Raw genomic sequence first — 12,438 nt, 5'->3', positions numbered from 1 at the left:
ACACATTCTTACGTTATCAACTTAATGAGATGGGTTTGTGTCGTGCAGGGGGGTTGGACTGCCCTTACTTGGGCGTCATATAAAAATAGAGTTGAGGTGGCCACGATCCTGCTGGAAACTGGGGCAAACCCAATCACCACTGGACTGGTAAAGATGCAAAAACTTATCAATTGCCTTTCCACATATGAGACAAGCACAGACATACAAATTATATAATGAATCCAAATGTAATATATGCAATCATTGATTAAAATTGATAATACTTTTGATGTGGTTACCTTAGCAATACAGCGTCTACCCCATTATCTGGGCAGCCGGTAGAGGCCATTCAGAGATTGTGAAACTCTTGCTGGAGCATGGAGCTAAAGTCAACTGCTCTGATAAGGTGAGCTAAACCAATCCTGACTAACTGCGATTAAATGAATATTCCGGGTTGAAAACAAGGTTCCATTGTAAGTGCATTGTTCTGTTTTTACAAACCGAAGTCAACATTACTTTCTCTGGTAATCGACAGCATGCCCCAGTTGCTGTTGCTGCCACAGCATGCCACATGTGTTAAACTGGAAATATTCATTTAATAATTTTACTGGTAAAAATATTAAAAGTAAAGACCAGCATATTTAACTTTAAACCAGCATTTTTACTTTTTATACTTTTAGTACGGCACCACCCCACTGATCTGGGCTGCCAGAAAGGGCCACTATGACTGTGTGATGCACCTGTTGGAGAACGGAGCTGATGTTGACCAGGAGGGGGCGGTATGTATTCATCATTTAGCACAGTGGTTCTCACTCAGCCTTTTTGTATCTAAGGCTCCCGATTTGTCCACAACATTTTTCAAAGGCCATATGACTTTTCCAATTTGTGATTTTACTGGATAAGGATAAATAAATATTTTTTTACCCTTAATTTCTACCGTATAAAATATTTTAGAGATTTTGTTTTAACTAGAAAAACTGATGTACAGCTGATTCAGAAGCATTACATCAGTATTACATCAGTAGCCAGAGGGACTGTTTGTCTTATTTTGTTAATCTTTCCCACTTAGAACTCCATGACGGCACTGATCGTTGCTGTGAAGGGAGGATACACAGAGGTGGTTAAAGAGCTTCTGAAGAGGAATCCCAATGTAAACATGACTGATAAGGATGGAAACACAGCTCTCATGATCGCAGCTAAAGAGGGCTACACTGAGATTGTGCAGGACCTGCTCGATGCCGGCACATACGTCAACATCCCAGACAGGGTGGGTTGAACCTCACAATAAACCTTACAAACAGGTATTTGTAAAACGGATAAACTGGATGAGAAAGTATTTTCATTGTGTGTTGTGTTTTAAACCTCTAGAGTGGAGACACTGTGCTGATTGGAGCTGTGAGAGGTGGGCATGTTGAGATTGTGAGGGCACTACTGCATAAGTATGCAGACATCGACATTAGAGGCCAGGTAACACGCCTATTACATCATATACTTTAAAATATTTTAATCTAGGGCTGTATGGTTAAACAGATAATCATGATTATTTTGCTCAAAAATTATAAATCTTGATTATTGAGAATTTTCTTTTTACATTTCATCAGAATTATTGCACTTTATTGTACAAAACAAGAGAACATCAACTAGGGGTGGGCGATATGGCAAAAATATTATATCACGATTTTTTTCAGGAAAATCATGATTCACGATTTTATCAATTCTTTTTCATGTTGGTTTTACTAATTTGCAAGTGACTGAGCATTACAGCCAAACTAATGTCCCTATTTAAACATAGTCCATATTTAGACATTTAGGCCAAAGTGGCAAAGATAAATATCTTTGTCATTATTTTCTTTGTTATTAAAAGATAAGAACAAAGATACACATTACATAATACACAACATACACTCACCTGAAGGATTATTAGGAACACCTCTTCAATTTCTCATTAATGCAATTATCTAATCAACCAATCACATGGCAGTTGCTTCAATGCATTTGGGGGTGTGGTCCTGGTCAAGACAATCTCCTGAACTCCAAACTGAATGTCAGAATGGGAAAGAAAGGTGATTTAAGCAATTTTGAGCGTGGCATGGTTGTTGGTGCTAGACGGGCCGGTCTAAGTATTTCACAATCTGCTCAGTTACTGGGATTTTCACGCACAACCATTTCTAGGGTTTACAAAGAATGGTGTGAAAAGGGAAAACCATCCAGTATGCGGCAGTCCTGTGGGCGAAAATGCCTTGTTGATGCTAGAGGTCAGAGGAGAATGGGCCGACTGATTCAAGCTGATAGAAGAGCAACTTTGACTGAAATAACCACTCGTTACAACCGAGGTATGCAGCAAAGCATTTGTGAAGCCACAACACGCACAACCTTGAGGCGGATGGGCTACAACAGCACAAGACCCCACCGGGTACCACTAATCTCCACTACAAATAGGAAAAAGAGGCTACAATTTGCAAGAGCTCACCAAAATTGGACAGTTGAAGACTGGAAAAATGTTGCCTGGTCTGATGAGTCTCGATTTCTGTTGAGACATTCAGATGGTAGAGTCAGAATTTGGCGTAAACAGAATGAGAACATGGATCCATCATGCCTTGTTACCACTGTGCAGGCTGGTGGTGGTGGTGTAATGGTGTGGGGGATGTTTTCTTGGCACACTTTAGGCCCCTTAGTGCCAATTGGGCATCGTTTAAATGCCACGGCCTACCTGAGCATTGTTTCTGACCATGTCCATCCCTTTATGGCCACCATCCTCTGATGGCTACTTCCAGCAGGATAATGCACCATGTCACAAAGCTCGAATCATTTCAAATTGGTTTCTTGAACATGACAATGAGTTCACCGTACTAAAATGGCCCCCACAGTCACCAGATCTCAACCCAATAGAGCATCTTCGGGATGTGGTGGAACGGGAGCTTCGTGCTCTGGATGTGCATCCCACAAATCTCCATCAACTGCAAGATGCTATCCTATCAATATGGGCCAACATTTCTAAAGAATGCTTTCAGCACCTTGTTGAATCAATGCCACGTAGAATTAAGGCAGTTCTGAAGGCGAAAGGGGGTCAAACAGTATTAGTATGGTGTTCATAATAATCCTTTTGGTGAGTGTATAATATACAAATGAAATAAACAGTGCTTTATTTTTTCAGCCACAGTATGTGTATTTAACAGAAGCATTCAAGAAAGAAATTAAATGAACAAATATAAAAATAAAACACTACATAGACTTCACTGTATAAATAATACATTGATTCTTATTAAAGCTACTATTAAAGTTCGCAGAGCTGTGAGTGATATTCTCTTTGTTTTTTGTTGTTTTATTAACATTAAAGGGATATTTCCCCAAAAAATGAAAATCGTCATCATTTACATACACCAACACGGACACGAATTTGATGTGAATTTGACTTGGTTACATGAGACTCACCAACAGCGGTTACACAAACAAAACTAGACAAGATACAATGGAAACATGAGGGCTATTTATACTCCAAGACTAATGACTAACAAGAAACACCTGTGAGCAATCAGTCACAGTAACAATCAGTCACAATCAGAAACACAGTCAACAAATAAGAATATGACACATAAGACTAAGGAAGCACAAGTCATAATCACATGATGGCAAGGGAAACACATGACAAACAGGAAACATGACTAAGAGAATTTCAAAATAATACGCACATCAAAACGGCATGGACATCGGAACGTACACCAGCCCCAGCATCGGCACGGACACCGGCACCAGCATCGGCATGGACACCGACACGGACTCCGGCACAGAAACGGGCACAACGGCACAGGCGCACGGACACGGACTACGGCACGGGCACACCAGCATGGACACCGGTACCAGCATCGGCAGGGACTCCGGCGCGGACACCAGCACCAGAATTGGCACGGACACCGGCACGGAGAATTTCAAAATAATATGGACACCGGCACGTACACCGTCCCCAGCATCGGCACGGACACCGGCACCAGCATCGGCACGGACTCCAGCACAGGCACACCGGCACGGGCACATCGGCATTGGATACCGGCACAGGCATCGACACGGACTCCGGCACGGGCACACCAGCACGGACACCGGCACGGACACAAACTCCGGTGCAGACCGACACCGGCACCAGAATCGGCACGGAGAATTTCAAAATAATACGGACACCAGCATCGGCACGGACACCGGCACGGGCACACGGACATTGGCACCAGAATCGGCACGGACACCGGCACGGAGAATTTCAAAATAATACGGACACTGGCACGGACACCGGCATGGACACCAGCACGTACACCGTCACCAGCATCGGCACGGACACTGACACGGGCACTGGCATGGACACCGGCACGGGCATTGGCACCGGCATGGACACAAGCACGGACACCAGCATGGACACGAGCACCAGCACCACGGCATGGCTCCGGCACGGGTATCAGCAAGTACTCCGGCACTGGCACGGACACCAGCAACGGCACCGACTCCGGTGCGGACGGACACGGACTCCGGTGCGGACGGACACCGGCACTAGCATCGGCACGGAGACCGGAATCGGCACGGACACCGGCGCGGACACAGACTCCGGCGCGGACACCAGCACCAGAATAGGCACGGACACGGTCTCCGGCACAGAATTTCAAAATAATATGGACATCGGCATGGACACCGGCACGTACACCGTCACCAGCATCGGCACGGGCACTGGCATCGGCATTGGACACCGGCATGGGCATCGGCTGCATGGACACCAGCACATACACGGACATCGGCACTGGCACGGACGCGGACGGATACGGCACCAACTCCGGCATGGGCACACCGGCACGGGCATCAGCACATACACCGGCACGGGCACCAGCACGGACGCGGACGGACACCGGCACAGACACGGACTCCAGCACGGACTCAGGCACAGGCACGGACACCGGCACGTACACAGACACCAAAACGGACACTTGCACGGGCACCGGCACTGGCACGGACACCAGCATGGGCATCAGCACCGGCATGGACACAAGAACGGGCACGGACACCAGCACGTACACCGACACTGACTTAGACACCAGCACGTACACTGACACCGGCACGTAGAAAAATGTATTCTGATTCCAATGTTTTTACAAGCAAATGGGCCACTTTGAAATTAGAGGTAACAACAGCGTTTTAATCACAATCCAAACAAAGATGTTCCACACATGTAGCAGGAGCAGTTGTTTTTGATTTAAATTAGATCCCTTCAGAGATACATACATATAAACCCACACCCTCAATTTGACCGTTCGCAAAAGCCACGCCCCCTAGTTATTGTTGCTACGCCCGTCAAACAAATGGTCAAACACGACCAGCGCGACAGATTGCCATGACGGGAAGAGGTATACTCGTGCGTGTCAGTGACCTTTTTTGGATTAATACCTCAGCGATATCCTCCAGATCGAGGCAAAAGGGGTTACAGTATGCAGTGGAGGGATATATTCAAAATATAAAAATACGCAATGAAAGAGACACGACTACTATCGAGGCGAATGCGTATACCTACGTTGTGCCGAATTTCGACTGCCTGCCAAATTATTACCCCCCTCGTTGAAATCAGTACCTGATTGCCTAATCCTAACCCCACCCCTAATCCTAACCCCTCCCCCAAAACTAATCCTAAACCTACCATACTAGGGGGGTAATAATTTGGCGGGGGTCAGAATTCGGCACCACACCTGTCTCAAGCTAAATCTGAGAAACCCCATGACCTGTTACCTCAAATTCAACCAGCACAGCCTTGAAGAAGATTTTATAAACTGGTTCAGTGGCTAATGTTTCGAGTTAGAAATATATAACTCGCGCTGCATATTTAGTAATTTTGCCTCAGATACAGGATTATTCGCTTTAACAAGCAGGTTGTTCATTACCACGGCAACCGCTTGCGTTTCATGCTGAATGCCATTTTCGTGTTTAAAAAGTAACTAAACATAAGAGACGGAAAGATGCAGATAACCATAACGTTATATTATTTAAGGTTATTTCTATTCGTTACGATATTGATATATGAACTGATGTTGTTAAGTGAGCATGCTTTCCCGTTGCGAACGTGCACTGTAACATTAGTCTACGGGTGCTGCACTGCTGCTCATTTTCCCCTGAGAATATCATGTTAACAACAACCCTTTAGAAAACGTAATTCCTTTGTGGATCCTCTTGATCTGGTTTCTCCATGTTTCTTTGACTAATCTCAGTGTCTCAGTCTCACGCACGCTGCACGCGAGTTAACCATGTTCGACACATTTAACTGGGAGTGGGGCCGTCCTCACTGTTTTATCCATTGTAGGCACCGCTCACGTTGTGTTTTCGGCTTTGGAGACGGAAAGAACACAACTCCTCCAGACAATCTCTCGGGGTACCTAGTGTCCGATTTACAAACGCCGTAGGCGCACCGCTTCACCATCTTGCTTGTAGTCAATGTTTGACGGACCTGCTCACATAGTAACGGTTGCTATGATGTGTGATTGGACAATGGCCGTTTTGTGGGAGGGGCCTGCGAACGGTCAATTTAATATTGATATTTTTCTCTCCGACTCTTACATTTCGAGCATTGCGGACAGTGAGCTTGCTGTGCCTGGCTCTGCTAGCGCATCTGTGTTCTCTTTGCATCTTCAGCTTGTCCAGTCTCTGGCCTGTATTAACGTTCTGTTTACAAACTTAGTAATATTTCCACACAAATGACATTTTGGGAAATGATTGCAATGCAGTTTGTGTATAAGTCCGGAACGGAGATAGGTCAAAAGAAAAAAAAAAGTCCGGTTGCCGATCATGTGTTTGAAGCAAAAACGGGCCAATTCCAATTACGAGAGATGCATCTCTAATTTTACCTCATCTAGTTTGCTTTAATATATCCTATACATTAACACACTCTTTACATTTTTTTTCATTCCAATAATTACAAACTATGTTAATGTTTTTATTATTAAAACAACAAAAACTATTTTGTAGATGCATAAGAGCATTTATTCAGCAAACACATTCGCAAACTATGTAGTCTAGGCCTTGTAAAGGAATACTGACTATATAAAACTTTTATTTGAGAAGAATATCGCTGTATCGCTCCAACATAAATGTTTGTTGATGTTTCAGATTATCAAAGACTGTTTGGAAAATGTTTAATCCATTTAAGTTAAAAGCTCTGATTGGGGGATTCAGACATTTGACATCTGGCAAGCCCACGTTTAAAAGCTTGTATAGGCTTGGTTCCAGTGCAAGATAATTGAAATGCTCATTTACCAGCGGTTCAATATCACAAATGATTATGCTTAATTAATCGAGAAAAGCAGAAATTGTGATCAGGATTAAAATGATTAATCGTGCAGCCCTATTATAAACAACAACTGAGAGATGTATAAAAGTTATGGGAAATTGAAATGACTGTACTGTTGTTGTTTTTTACAGGAAAATAAGACTGCTCTCTATTGGGCAGTAGAGAAAGGCAATGCAACCATGGTTAGAGACATACTGCAGTGCAATCCAGACACAGAGACCACCACTAAAGTAAAGAACGTCAAGACTCATGTTCAAGGGATTGTTTTACTGTTATGGGGTAGTCTTGAGTCTGTATTTTTGTGTATTTAGGATTCTGAGACACCACTAATCAAAGCCACCAAGATGAGAAACATAGAAATAGTGGAGCTGTTGCTGGACAAAGGGGCCAAAGTCTCTGCAGTGGACAAGGTAAAACATCAGTCACAATTTCATGTACATAATTTACATTCACATGATGAGACTATATTGCACTTTAAGTCTCTGCTCTCTTTGGCTACAGAAAGGAGACACCCCTCTTCATATCGCCATACGTGGACGGAGCCGCAGGCTGGCTGAGCTCCTCCTCCGTAACCCTAAAGATGGCCGCCTCCTCTACCGGCCCAACAAGGCTGGAGAGACACCCTACAACATCGACTGCAGTCACCAGAAGAGCATCCTCACCCAGATTTTTGGAGCCCGTAAGTCTGGGACTAGATCTCCATCATGAGCTCAACTATTGATTAATACTCATCATTGGGAATGGGTATCAATACAGATTTCCTGATTCAATTCCATTCTGATTCACAAGATTCTATTTGATTCCATTCTGATTCATTTGAATTTATTCTGTGTTTGATTAAATTCGCATACATTTGGGTTTATTTCAGTTATAATGTTTATTTTGCTTACATATAAATTCTTTCTCTGCAAATACAGGGCAGTTTTTCAGACTGTTTCAAATCATTAACTCATCTTTTTAAACTGTTCATTTAAAGAACCGACTAGGAGTCATTAATATTGGCAATAAAATTGCACTGTAGTTGCACTTTGTTTTTAGTTCACTTCAATAAAAAGAACTGACACGTAAGAGTAATTTGTTCGTGAATCTGACCAAACAGGTTGCATTGTATGTTTGTTTCTTTATTGTCCACTTTGTGGTCCTCAGTCTTATCGATCTACAATTTCCAGAGACTTGCTCTCTGTAGTTCTGAACCTTAATAAGTACACATATGTTTTGAATTACTTCAGTTGCATGTCAGCATCAAATTATACTACATTCACTGTGTTGTGTTATGTTATGAATGACCTGTGTGTATTTTTGCCCTCTCTATGTTGTCCCCTTTAGGACATCTGTCCCCCACAGAGTCAGATGGGGACATGCTGGGCTATGACCTGTACAGCAGTGCTTTGGCAGACATCCTGAGTGAGCCCACCATGCAGCCGCCCATCTGTGTGGGTCTGTACGCCCAGTGGGGAAGCGGCAAGTCCTTCCTGCTCAAGAAACTAGAGGGTGAGCGTTATTTAAAATCACTCGACTTAAACAAGGAAAGTGACCTGAAAAGGATATTTTAAATCAAAGTTTAGTCATGTACAGCACGTACCCACATAGGTTTTTAGCTATTTCTGAGCTTGGAATGTTTAATAGAGTTCAGTTCGCTGCATCTGGTGTATATTTATTGGTGGATAAATCTTCATATTTCTTTCTCAGATGAGATGAAGACATTTGCAGGTCAGCAGGTGGAGCCGTTGTTCCAGTTTTCCTGGCTGGTTGTGTTATTATCTGTCCTGCTGTGCGGCTCTGTTGCGCTTGTGCTCGGCTTCACCGTGGATCCCAAGCTGGCTATCTCCATCTCTCTCAGCATCCTAGCACTACTTTATGTGTTCTTTGGTAAGAAAAACTGGTCCATTATTCAGTGTTTCAACACAAGTTCTTAAAAAATCTGTACTTTTGGTCATAATTGAGTTATGAATGATATCAAATGAAACAAAATTCAATTAATAACCCTTGAAAGGTATAGTGAATATGTGTGTATTCTGTATCTCTACACAGTGGTTGTGTACTTTGGGAGCAGGCGTGAGGGCGAGAGTTGGAACTGGGCATGGGTCATTAGCACCCGTCTGGCCAGACACATTGGATACCTGGAGCTTCTGCTCAAACTCATGTTCGTCAACCCACCAGAGCTGCCGGAACAGACCACCCGTGCACTGCCTGTCAGGTAATTGCCAACATTCTGCATAAAGGGTGTCCTAAAGGGTGGGTGTGGTGTGTCGATGATTTCCACAAGAGGGTAGGGGTACAGAACTCAGTTCCTGGAGGGCCACAGTCCTGCAGATTTTAGCTTCAAGCCTAGTTAAACACACTGGATCGAGCTAATCAAGTCTTTTAGGATTCTTTGAAAACTACAGGTGTGCGTGTTGGAGCAGGGTTGGGACTAAACTCTGCAGGACTGTGGACCTCCAGGAACTGAGTTTGGGACCCCAGCCTTAAGCCGTGTGCACACTGCGATTTATAATAGTCCTTTATGATTGTTGCTTGTCAGAGTGTACGAACATGATGATCGCTATAAGCCATGTCACACTGTAAGATCTCAGTTGTCATTAATGTCAGACTGTACGACAGTCAAGACGCGTTAAAAACGGACGCACAAGAAAACTTGTGCGGAGTTTTACATCATCAATTAATGACATGTTCGGTCATTGGCATTACACTCGGGATTGAAATGGTGGCTACAAAGATATCTCTAACGTTAATTTTGGTCATAGCTTGATTTGACAGTCGTCGTAGGAGAAGTCACACTGCAGGACTGTGAGTCAAATCTTCTGACACTGCCAGAATTTCGTCGGAAGTAAAATTTGATCGCAACGGTCATTAATCGGCTGTCGGTGAACATGTCAAACTAACGATCAAAGACTTCATATTTTAGCCTTGAATCAGAGGAATCTTTTAGTATTTGCAAAACTTGTCTCAGACGGCCAGCTTTAGGGTGTCCCATTTGCCATTTTCTGCTCAAGAGCTATTTATATATATATATATATATATATATATATATATATATATATATAGTGGTGGGAGGAGCAAACGACAGACACATTGGTGATTTAAGTGACGGGTTGGCGTGATAATAAGGGGGAGGCAGCAGTCCTGTCACAATATATAAATATACATACTGTATATACATAAGTGTTTTAATTAACACCTTTTTTCTGTCAGGTTTCTGTTCACAGACTATAACAGGTTATCCAGTGTGGGTGGGGAGACGTCCATGGCTGAAATGATTGCTACTCTCTCGGATGCTTGTGAGAGAGAGTTTGGCTTCTTGGCCACCAGACTTTTTAGAGTCTTCAAAACTGAGGACACTCAAGGTAAAGACCATTCACGACTATTCAGGATCTATAGGGAAACTGATATATCTATATTTACATTAATTTATTGTTGTGACCGTGTCTACCCTCAGGTAAAAAGAAGTGGAAGAAGACATGTTGCATCCCATCCTTTGTCATCTTCCTCTTCATCCTGGGCTGCTTGATCGTGGGGATGGCCCTGCTGGCTATCTTCAAGGTGGATGGGCTAAACCAGACAGTAAACGCAGTGCTGGTTTCCATGGCGAGTGTTGTTGGATTGGCGCTGTTGCTTAACTGTCGCACCTGGTGGCAGGTGACAGACTCAGTGCTGAACTCTCAGAGGAAGAGGCTGCACAGTGCCGCCAACAAGATGCACAAGCTGAAAAGTGAGGGCTTTATGAAGGTTAGTTGACAGGTTTCTGGGTAACCTATACACAGAGCTACATAGTGGGGTTTATACACAGTGTCACAGAGGGTGAATTTGTTCATCTTTTTCTGACATTTTAGATCTTCTAATACTTTTTTTTTAGGTCTTGAAGAATGAAGTGGAGCTCATGGCTAAGATGGCCAAGACTATAGACGGCTTTACCCAGAACCAGACACGTCTAGTGGTCATCATTGATGGTCTGGACTCTTGTGAACAGGACAAAGTCCTACAGATGCTAGACACGGTGAGCACCAACAGTTGTGCGCAAAACATGTTGTTAATGTTAAGTAAAACTATTAGATATTATTTTTGTTAATTTAAATAAAGCTGAAGTAAATTAAAATATCAATTTTAGATCCAATATAAAACTTTAAAAAATTTGAAATGTTGCCTTGGCAACTAACTGAAATAAAATAAGTTCAAGCAGTAGTACTAAATTAATATTAAAATTACTAGAGCGGAAATAAAAATGCATGAAAGATGGAATAGATATAGCTAAAAAAAGTAATAAAAATGACAAAAGCACATAACAAAATAGCTAAAATTGAAATGACAACTGAAAATTTAAGTTAATTCAACATATTAATAAATACTATAATAGTTAGTTTGTGAAATGTAAAGGTAAATGTTTGTGAAACATCTATTTCTGGAAGATTCTCACATTTGAATTGTCGTTAGCCATGAAATCTCCACAAAACTTGAAATCAGATTTGTCATGCAGCGATGCCTTCAGGCTGTTTAAAGGACAACTCCGGCGCAAAATGAACCTTTGGTCTAATAACACATTGGTACCTAGTCAACCGTTCTCTGGGATTTGTTTTCATGATAATCGAATGTAAAGAGTTTTATCTCTAAAAACTGTTTAGCTTATAACGCTAGTATATAGGGCATTAAACTGTCTGTACACTTACAAAGTTCTCAATGCTTCGGTTTGCATGTAGGGACCCTCATTATGCTACCGTGTTAGTGTGGGGCTATTTTGAGCCTTGTTAGTGGTATTAACTAGCGATTTCTTTTTACTTATTCTATGCCCTATTTACTAGCGTTATAAGCTAAACAGTTTTTAGAGATAAAACTCTTTACATTCGATTATAATGAAAACAAATCCCAGAGAACGGTCGACTCGGGACCAATGTGTTATTAGACTATAGGTTCATTTTGCGCAGGAGTTGTCCTTTAGTTCTTTGAAAAGAAAATGGTCTCCTAGAACTGGCTTTTTTGCTAGTCTTACAAAGACTGAACAGAACCATTGTTTTAGTGGTAACCAGCAGCATCCCATATCCAGTTAGTCAATTGAATCAAGACTCCGCAGACCTATTCTAAATAGGATGCGATCATACATTTAAAGAAATATTTGGATACTGATTGAGAATCTAGTGCATGTGAAGTCAATTAGATTGAGT

At 42.5% G+C, this 12,438-nt stretch overlaps 1 protein-coding gene across 5 annotated transcripts in view; it reads left to right on the top strand.

Annotated features, from left to right (window-relative positions):
- Positions 1 to 12,438, top strand: part of kidins220b (kinase D-interacting substrate 220b) — a 29,163-nt gene that overhangs the window by 3,572 nt on the left and 13,153 nt on the right. For all 5 annotated transcript variants that reach the window (XM_056240119.1, XM_056240118.1, XM_056240117.1 and 2 more), the window contains exons 5-18: positions 49 to 147; positions 284 to 385; positions 660 to 758; positions 1,049 to 1,246; positions 1,348 to 1,446; positions 7,417 to 7,515; positions 7,597 to 7,695; positions 7,787 to 7,964; positions 8,612 to 8,776; positions 8,975 to 9,154; positions 9,317 to 9,482; positions 10,478 to 10,629; positions 10,722 to 11,011; positions 11,139 to 11,279. In XM_056240119.1, coding sequence (XP_056096094.1) covers positions 49 to 147; positions 284 to 385; positions 660 to 758; positions 1,049 to 1,246; positions 1,348 to 1,446; positions 7,417 to 7,515; positions 7,597 to 7,695; positions 7,787 to 7,964; positions 8,612 to 8,776; positions 8,975 to 9,154; positions 9,317 to 9,482; positions 10,478 to 10,629; positions 10,722 to 11,011; positions 11,139 to 11,279 — 2,067 coding nt within the window. The remainder of the gene's footprint in view (positions 1 to 48; positions 148 to 283; positions 386 to 659; positions 759 to 1,048; positions 1,247 to 1,347; positions 1,447 to 7,416; positions 7,516 to 7,596; positions 7,696 to 7,786; positions 7,965 to 8,611; positions 8,777 to 8,974; positions 9,155 to 9,316; positions 9,483 to 10,477; positions 10,630 to 10,721; positions 11,012 to 11,138; positions 11,280 to 12,438) is intronic.

The sequence above is a fragment of the Rhinichthys klamathensis genome, unplaced genomic scaffold (genome assembly GCF_029890125.1).
Source record: "Rhinichthys klamathensis goyatoka isolate OS25496 unplaced genomic scaffold, OSU_Roscu_1.1 h1tg000579l_1, whole genome shotgun sequence".
NCBI classification, from domain to species: domain Eukaryota; kingdom Metazoa; phylum Chordata; class Actinopteri; order Cypriniformes; family Leuciscidae; genus Rhinichthys; species Rhinichthys klamathensis.
The sequence above is the reverse complement of the archived record's forward strand: the minus strand, read 5'-3'. Positions and strand labels throughout refer to the sequence as shown.